At 32.0% G+C, this 10,424-nt stretch overlaps 1 protein-coding gene across 2 annotated transcripts in view; it reads right to left on the reverse strand.

Moving 5' to 3' along the window:
• Positions 1 to 4,780, reverse strand: part of LOC106459902 (homeobox protein slou-like) — a 7,781-nt gene extending 3,001 nt beyond the window's left edge. For both annotated transcript variants that reach the window (XM_013919571.2, XM_022386475.1), the window contains exon 1: positions 4,270 to 4,780. In XM_013919571.2, coding sequence (XP_013775025.1) covers positions 4,270 to 4,561 — 292 coding nt within the window. In that variant the 5' untranslated portion in view covers positions 4,562 to 4,780. The remainder of the gene's footprint in view (positions 1 to 4,269) is intronic.
• Positions 4,781 to 10,424: the final 5,644 nt, after the last annotated feature.

A 10,424-nucleotide genomic window follows, 5' to 3' on the forward strand; every position in this document is an offset into this window, starting at 1 on the left:
TATCGAGGGTTCACGATGAGCAAGTTAATTTCGAGTTGATGTAAATACAATTCTCTTAACAGGGAGCTAGATAGCTCTGTGGTCTTTACTGATTACACGCCGATTTTTCATACTAGTGACGTTAGGTAACGTTTTCGCAAAAGTATTAATGTCCGATTTGAACCCACTGAAGTTGAATGATTTGTAATGTTCGAAATTTATAAACGTTCCTGGTCAATATATCTGAAGTGTTCCGATTAATAAGCGTTAATCACAGTTATAGCTTACCAATTACAGCAACCCAATAATAGATACTGTTTTTATTTTTGCACGTCGCGTTGGTTATATTTATAGGCGTGTGGAGAGTTTTCGAAATTTCAGTTTACGTAACAATACTGACGCTAACACTAGCGTTTACGTACACATATATATATTGTTGATTGTTACACTCGAGAATCTTCTACAACTTTAGAGAATAGGCGGGAGTTTCGGAATACAGATTTAACAGTACAAGTTATGTACATTTCTAAATATATGTTAATTCAAACAAACATCGATATTAAATTAATATATAACAGTAAATCTGTCACAGCAGGAAGTGTTAAGACGTCGTCTACACTTTCTCTTAGTCTTATTCATAAACAATCGTAACTTAAAATTTTAGAAACCTTACTCTGTGGGAAATGTTGTATCAGATAAAACGTTTACATACAGAGCGCATGGATATGTCTTGAAATGTGTGTTTATGTACCTCTATAGTACATGTTTTTAGGAAAAGACATTTTTGTCTAGCAATACAAAATCGGCCAAGAAACGATATCTGATTCTTATATGAACATCGTTATCACATACAAACTGAAAACAAACAAAACCTAATAATGATACATTTAACTGTTTTAAGCTTGTTACTTAAAACATTAGCATTGAAACGAGTATTCCAAATGTTTATCAATCCACAAACGTTTTATGATGAAATTTCACGAAATTACAATTTATCTAATTGGTTACTACAACAAAACATTTGTGAAGTTATGATAGAGATGTAGAATCAGCTATGAACTTAACCACATCTCCATTTATGATAACGATAGTGTTTTCCAATAGGTATTATAACAGCGGTTTAACTAGATAAAAACAACAAAAGGCTAACGTCAAAATTTAAGTCACATTTGTTAGATTAATTTTGCCTTCATTGTAGTGGTTTATTTGATATCCTTCCAAATAAAATTTATGTATTTTGAATACCACTAGACGCTCTATTAAACTGTATGTGGTTTGTTTGTTGTACGGTCAATCTATACTAAGGCTGTCTACTGCCGTTTATAATTTTGAACTACCAACCATAGGGAAGGCAACTAATTAACCAAAATGCTTAATTATCCGCAGATATTAATCGTTCATACAGCGAATGAGTAAATTTAAATTACACATTAACCATTGCAAATTTCAAATAATCCCTCTTGATAACATATTGTTTTAATATTACATCTAGAATAAAGTTGAAACCTTTTTAAAACTAGCACTTCAGTTCGAGATTACAAACATAGATTGACAAAAAGTTACAACTATATTCTTAAGTGATTCACGTTTGTGATTGTCGCTGTTCTTTTCAATTATGTAACTTTTTATAAAGTCAGTACATTACATGACATATTACGGACGAAAATGTGTTTGAATGCAACTGTTACAAAAGAGCAACTAAATATTTTGATTTCTCTCTAGGTAAATCATAAGTTTCCTCTTAAATTCCTTCATGATAAATGCATGAACATAAACATTTTGTTATAAGATTCTAGCTATATTGAACGAATAGGACATAAGGAAATGTGACCAATTATCTAGTCTTAAAAGTATAAAAAAATCGTTCAACAGCTATTATGCAAGTATAACGTACATTAGAGTAGACAAGAAACGAAACAACATCAGTATGATTGTAATCTGTGATTTCGAAGATTTAACTGTACTGAACACAAAAATATGTATCAATAAAAAAATAGCTGAAAACACCGCACGTACTCCTATCTTACGTGTGTGTGTTGTCAGTTTAGTTACACTTTCACTTGAGAACGACCTCATAGTATCTGATATAACTATATACGCTTGCAAACACGTGTTTTTTATGCCTCCAAGTGTTTTTCCCCGGTTTTGGTAACTCTTTTTCGGGCAAGAAGTGATGACATAAATGGAACATTAATACTTTACATCCTTTATAAACCTGTTCGTAAATCAGAAATAACAACCAGATTGATATCTTTTTTTTCAGCAGAGATGACTGTAGAGTATGCGGTGAATTTAATTATTTTCAAGAGTTAATTAGTATGACAGCATTTTGTTATTACAGTTATTTAATTTTAAGCATTTGTCAGATGAAAAGTTTGTATAAATTTGACCTGACAATAAACGAGGTTGATATTCCTTACTAAGAGAGAAATACAGTCGAATACAAAATAAGGACTCCTCATTGTTCTAGTCTGTTGTGACTAAAACATATAAGCTTCGAAACTAAAACATAATGTTTAACTTTTCCATTTACAGCCTTTTATGCAATGAAAAATCGTTGATGATGAAATATATATATACATAAATGTTACATATATTAGGTAACTTTTTCTAAAGTCCGTACAGTTAGTGACATAATACGGATAAAAATATGTGTGTGTTTGTGTACGAGTATTTGTTTATTGACACGCGTTTACGGTTAGAGATATTAGTGGCTTACTCTTATGAGCGAAAATCTCATCAGAAATGATTAAAGTTTATCAAACGACGCAATTCAAACATCTTTCGGTAAAGAATATCAGTGTCGATTTCAATAATACTTTAGCAGACAAGCAGCTTGAATTGATATAAAAGACGAAATGATTATTAATTTCCAGTGATTTGAGAACATTATACTTTAAATCAAGTATATCAAGCTGTGATATAAAGAAACGCACTTAAATCATAGCTATAGGCCTACAGATACTAAAGTATGCACAGATAATGAGAATCTTGTACTTATTTGCACATAAGCGTGTAATAAACTGTGTAAGTGTGAAACAGTTTCAACTTAAAGAAAAAAATTATTACAATATTTTCTGTAAAAAACAGCTCTCTATAAGGAAATATTATTTTATCTGGAGGTTAAGGAATATTAGCATAAGCTGATTATTTTTACATTGTGATAACTACACGTTTAAGACATAAATTATTTTTCTCGGAATAGACTTAAATTTGGAAGTTTGATAATTCAAATTTGATTAAGCTTTCTTGTGTTTTGGAGGTGTTCATTTATTGAGGTTATAAGCATTTCTGACTCTTTTTGACACCATGTAATAGTTACACATGTCTCAGATCTATGTAATTGTTTTGGTAAGTTTAATTACAGTTACTTATATTGTATAGATGGCCGGAATAATATGTATCGTTTTCACTGCTTTCAAAAGTATCTTAGAGAAAGATGTCAATCATTGTTGTATTAGCAATATCTGTAACGCCCCTTTCATATAATATATATATATATATAAAACTTGTGCAATTCTATTCTCTTTCCAAATAAAACTAATGAACATCGCTTTATATGCTTCGCAGATGGCTCAGTGTCGTTGAAAATAAATAATTGCGGTAGTTGGTGCAAACACAGAATATTCTGTTTTACGATTCTTTTAGAGTTGCTGATCTGTTTTGGATAGTGTTCTTTATTGGATAAGGTTTGATGCCCCAGTAAGTAAAATGTATTATTTTCTCTATCTCTTATATTATACCAAGTGAAGTGTACCTGTCTCCAAAATTTTAGAACAATGTATATAAAAATATTTTAACTTATATAAATTATTTTTTGTTTTTTTTTTCACATAGCTGTCCCTAATTTTGAACTGATAGACTAGAGGGAAGAGAGCTAGTCAACGTCCTTCAACGCCAAATCTTAGATTACTCTCTTCTGATCCAATAGTGTGATTTGATCATCACTATCATAGAGCAACGATGGCTCCAAAGTGTAGAGAGTATTTTTGTAAAAACAGGCACTAGATAAAAGTATAGTGCAAACCCTTTCTTCGTGGAGTGGAGTTTTTAAGCTTTTTTTCAGTTATATCCTGCATGACTAAAACAAGTTATATGAATGTTAACTGAATTAAAGCCCAAAGAGTACAACTTAATGCTGAGAATATAGTTGCATTGGAAATTTATTTAAACATATTTGTTATAGAGGAAGTGGTACAAGAAGCTACTTTTCGTGAATTTTTTGAGTTGAAATGTGATTTTTGTATTTTTGAATCAAAATACTGGAGGCAGAGAGACAGGCTTTCTCACCTTTTCCATCCTGAAATTCCATCTCTCTATCGGTATCCAAATCTTTCAAGTGACTCGTCCAGGAACAATGGAGCCGTGCAGCTCCAATGAATTTTTTCGGATCGAGAATGTCGTCAACTGAGAACGAAGTTGGTGAATGGCCCAGGATGAAGTGGTGCATCCGCCGCTTTTCTTCGAGATAGTATCCCCAACGGTTTTGCGACTTTCTCGGCGGTGGCATAACGTCAACGATGTCCACCTGTGGGCTGTAGTGCGGTGTAAACAAATCCGAGCTGGTCACTGTAAACTCCATATCCGAACTAAGCTGTACATCCACTGACCAAGGTAGTGGAAGAAACGCCAGTATCAACGCGCCTTTAATCTTACAATATATCTTCCAGAGGTCACTTCAAATCTTTATTAGTTCACCGTGAAAGCCGCGAATGTTCATCATTAAACGAATGGATGGAACTAATATTAAGCGGGATGATATAATGGTTTATAAGCTGTAACCAATCTCTGTCTACGCTTGTTTGTCTAACTTGCGACTGAGAGACGAGACGCGAAGTGGTTGGTGGAATTTTTAATAACAAAGTTGTCGAGTTTTGTGGGCGTGGCCAAAAACACGTGGAAGAGTCCAAGTATATTAATGGCCTGTGATCTATGCAATTAGTTCTTTAAATTAATAATAGTCACGAAGTAACGCGCTATTGCTAATTTAACATACTCCCGTGGAACTATTCGCATGACTAATGAGCTCACGTTTGTTGACATATCGAATTAAGCCGAACAACAGATCCCCTATCAATTAATGTTCAAATTTTTCTTATAGCTCTCGAAACATAGTCTTTCCCAGACAAATATCTCAAATTAGCTTTCCAGCTGTGGAAAATGGAAACCCTACTACCATCTAACAGTCGAATTTAACTAAGAAATTCCTCAATTGATAGAACCTTTATTAATTTGTAGGGAACTCTTTTGTATAGTGTTCAGGAACAGAGACAAGCCGTCTACTTCAAACGTACAACACAACAGAAAATCAGAAGTTCTTCCCCTCTTGCCCTGATAAAAAAACATAGGCGTTACACTGTTATGCATGGGTCGTGAAGCAGAAGGAGGATATGGGAGAGCTTACGTCACAATGTAGTTAAGGAAGAATTGTTTTTGGAAATTTTCTTGCATATGAAGCGTATAGCCTTCCAATCAAATTCTCTTACACCTTAACTACATTTTTTATTGATTAATATGTTTTACAATACGATAAGGGTAAAAGTAATAGACTTAATAGCTAGACAAACATTAACGTTTCTATATATGACACAAAGTACAAATTTGGGAGGAGTACACATTTTTCATAATTCACTGATGGGTTCTTATATTATTTTATTTCTTAATACTATTCGAAATTACCTGCCCAAATGGAATAACTGAAAGGAAAGGATTAATTTTAAAGTTTAAATTAATATAAATGATTAATCTATCTTAGAGTTCAAAACTGAACTCTAAGAACTGACCAGAGGAAATGCAGCTAGTCAGCAGCATTCTGTCATCCACCAGAGATTGACTGTCATTTTGTAATGCACTCACAGCTTAAAATGCGGGAAATATTTTGTGTTATGGCATGGATTGAAACCCAGCTCACTAGCTCCAAAATCCATAGCTCTACAACAGAGCCAATTGACTTCCCAGTTGTATTTGAGTTAATTTCTCTCTCTGTCCATAACAAGAGAAGGGAATAAAAAAATGTAAGACATTATTTGAAAACTAAGAAAACTGCCATTGTAAAAGTTTTATTTGATAATTTCGTTTATTTGCTTTTCCAGAACAGTTGCGCAAGCTACTTAAGGGCTATCTCCATATAGATGTCTTTAATTATAAACTGACAGACTAGAGGGAAGGCAGCTAGCTATTCAACAGTACAAACCAACAACTCTTAAGTCATCCTTTTAATAGTAAAGTTAGAAAAAAACGACCTTTACATTCCAGATAATTATAAGACAACAAAAATGTAGGTTACTCTTGTCTGAACGAATAGTTAGGTTTGAACTTTACTGTTATATTTCGATCAAGATCCCAAAGTGCAGAGCGCATTTTTGCGCAAAGTGACATAAAACATGAACTCTCGGATACGCAGTCCGCTAACCATTAGTCCACACTTGACCCGATTTCAGTAAATTGAGAACACATTAATATATTTTGTAAGATGTAATATGCTGTGTCTCTTTTCAAGTAAATCCTACCTATATACAATCACAGCTATTATAGTTTCAGTACTTAAAAAAAATCAGGAAGGGAAGGCAAGAAGTAAAAAAAAATATCATGTTCAAATGGTTTTGTTTGTTTGTTCTTAAGCACAAAGATGTTCGAATTAGATGCCTGCACAAGTGCATAAAGTGAGTAATTAATGACCGTAGTTAATAGTAAACATTTTATGTACCTTGAAAATGTCCTATCACCAATAATTTCTCATGTCATAAAAGGCTATAAATAGAAATGTTAAATAATTATGTTTTTATTTTACAGTTTCATTAAAATTTATGATTGGTCATAACAAATTACAATAATGAGGATGACGAATTTATATTTTTTATACAACTAAAAAAAAATCGAAAGTCGATATAATTTGCTATGGCTTTTACCGTAAGGTAATTTACATGATACCAATTTTCAGGCACATGACATGAATTTAGAGCAGTGTCTCGACAAGTGGCAGTAAACGTTCCCCAAACTGTCTCCGATTAGCCAAACGCAAGTGCGAAACACCTTATTTACGCGTATAAAAGATTTAAAGTCAAAGCGCATGCTTTGCTACGTAACGGTCATAACGTTATTCTAATTCAAACTAAATTCTTATAATTTCACCACAGACCTTTATTGGCACCATGAGTTTAACAACACATCGAAAGAACTTACAGATGGTGTGAATTCACTAAGTCAAGTATTTTGGTAAAAACATATTTATAAATTTAAACTTTCGACCCTTACAATAGAATGTCCCCAATTTTGATTAAATGTTTCTGCTAACTTTATCGAAGATTATCCACGTTTAAACCAGGTAAAACTTAGAACTGATTATCTGATATATGCTTAACGGTACGTACTTGTATCATCCAATCCAATAGTAATGATCAAATGTTGTTCTCGAAAGCATTTAAATATCTCCGCCTTGTTTTAAAAAACAGTATAAAGTTAAAGAACAGTATAAAGTTTGACGAAACTTAATTTGATTTTAATTGAAACGTTCTCAATTTGCGTATATTAAATCTCCGTCACCAAACATTCTCGTCCTTTCAGCCGTGGGGGTGGGGGGGTATAATGTTCGGTAAATCCCACTTTCGTCGGTAAAATAATAGACCAAGAACTAGCGGTGGGTTATGTTGACTAGCTGCTTTTCCTCTTCTCTATCACTGCTAAATTAGGGACAGATAGCGCAGATAGCCTCGTATAGCTTTACGCAAAATTCAAAACAAACTAAATTAATCGTATATTAAAAAAATCATAACATTTCAATCAGAAATACAACCATTTCCCACTTCTTATTTCGTTTTAAACTAGTAATTTTAAGAACTATACCATTATAAGTGCAAATAACACCATTCTCTGTGTAATTTCTTAGCCTGCTTTAAACTTGTAATATCAAAATAACATCATTTTACCCATATCCTCCGAATTCGCTGTAAACTAAAATTATTATATACGAACTTGGAAATAGCATCATCCGGGAAACTATCAATTTGAATCTCCTAGTTTATGAAAAAATGTGAACGTGACTGCTATTATTATTACTACTGCTTATGGTTCGAAAAGAGTTATCAATAATTTGGAACAGAAAGTCTTGAGAATATAATTAGCACGTGTTTGCATGAGAGTTGTTCGTGACATTTTTTTTTCCGGAAACCGTGACTAATTACCTATTCTGCTAAATAGAACTAAGATGAAAGAGATCAATTTACTAAATTGTAAATTACACTTCATCGAAGGTAAACACTGCCATTTTAGAAATCTAGCGCATCCTATCGAAATACATGTTCGTTATGAACATAATACTTCACGCCACGCCGAAATGTACTAATTATAAGATCAATAATCTACATCCATTCCTTACATAATTTCCAGAGCAAACTATGTTGATTTATAAATATAAGTTAGTATACGAATTATATTTCTTGCTTACATACTTTGTAGTGATACGCATATTGTAAGATTTTGGAAAATTATCATATATAAAAATACTTTTTGTATCGATAGCGTACATTATATAAACTTCTTACATACAAATTAAACACTGTTAATGGTTTAGAAAATATTATTTTGTTAATACTGAAAGATTCATTCAGTTGAATTTGATAAAATTGTTCGAGGAGCATTTTAAAACTTATACAAAAAATTTGTTTAACGAATGGGTCAAAAACCACAAGGTTCAAACATAGTCATTCCTTATTTTGAACTGTGGACCAGAACGAGGGAAAACAGGGAGTACCACCTGCCACCTAAGCAGGTACTATTACCCGAAAATAGCAGACGGAAAGCTAATGTCACCACAGCTGAAAGTGTTTAACGCCGGGTCGAACTTCGCCCGACAAGTTAACCTCTAAGGCTACGCCTGGCTCACGCGTATAGGGAGTATACTTTTAATTGACACTTCCACCAGTATTGAATTTTACGTACATATTAAACAAAGCTAAAACTATAGTATTTACAAGTAAATCCATTACAATTAACGGTGGTAAAATACACTAGACAGGGTTTTAGAAAACATGACTATAATATGTTATATCGATTTGATATAGAATGAATTACTACGTCAAATGGAGTATAATTTACCAGAGAACGTTTTAGAAATCAGAAAGCTGGCATAAATAGATTAGCATGATTTCTCTAGATTCATTTCGGAATTTATTTGGTAAACATACATGAGTGTTCTGTAAACATTAAACAATATTTATTTGGTAGACATACCTGAGTGTTCTGTAAACATTAAACAATATCTAGTCTTTCTTTAACCTAAACTGTTTAATATTGTCTATATATTTCTTTTCAATATAGAGAAAAATATTAATCCATAAAATTTCAGAAAATATTCTTAATAGAAACGTTTTTGTCCAAACTCTTAAAAGCATTTTGCTTTTTTAAACTTCGGTTTCATTTTAAGCGTATTCGCAGAATTATATATTGTACCAAAGGAGTATTTTTTCATGTGAATAGTTGAAATCCTACAATTTTACTCTACTTCTAAATGTTCAGAGATCATGAAAGGCTAGAAGAAAACATTAATGTTTAGTTTTAAATAAGTCTGAGATTACAAATGAGTTAAAAGCAACAAATGTATGTATGTATAGCACGTCGTATTGGTTACTGGCAAGAGAAAAAGTAATTACTGAAATTTAATTGCTTTTTTTTAGCAGATAAATGATCCATACTGATGGTGTATAGTAAATTTATATTGCGTGTAATCATGATCCCTAGAGCTAAGATATTAGCTAATGGACTTTCGGAAGCTAAAACCACATGGTAGGTTGTTTGTTATTAATATATATAAGAAATATCTAACTAAGCTGCTTAAGTGTAAGCATTTATCAAAACATACACGTAATAATTACATACATTTCTCAGTAATTAACACCTTTTTTCATATGATTTTCTTCATTAATGTCTTGAAAAAATGGCCCAAGTAGACAACTACGGAACATGATCCAAGACGGCGAGATAAAAACTAAATTGATAAAATACAAGTTAGTTTAAGGACCTAGTGATACACTTTCCCTATCCTGTTGCGTAAGGTTAATGTAGATACACTTATGGCTTATAATTCAGTTAAACATTCAATATTATGTGATGGTAAACGGTTTTGATATAATCTATGTATTATAATCGGTTGTTTTAAAAGTTTCTTTAGAACATTCCCGTAGATTATCTCCTTAAATTTCAATTAAGATTATATCTCTGAACACTATCCTATAGATTTATTTTGAGATTACCTATGTATATTATTTTCTTAGGTAATTCTTTATTATTTGAAATTATTTCTTTCGACGTTCTTAGATTATCTCACCAGTTTATCTTATCAATTTTATTACATACATGAAGATTATTACTAGAAACTTTAATATACGATGATGAATAAATCGTTAAACATTTATCGCTGTAATAGCATCATATATTTATAAATTACGTGA

Source organism: Limulus polyphemus, unplaced genomic scaffold (genome assembly GCF_000517525.1).
Source record: "Limulus polyphemus unplaced genomic scaffold, Limulus_polyphemus-2.1.2 Scaffold678, whole genome shotgun sequence".
NCBI lineage: Eukaryota > Metazoa > Arthropoda > Merostomata > Xiphosura > Limulidae > Limulus > Limulus polyphemus.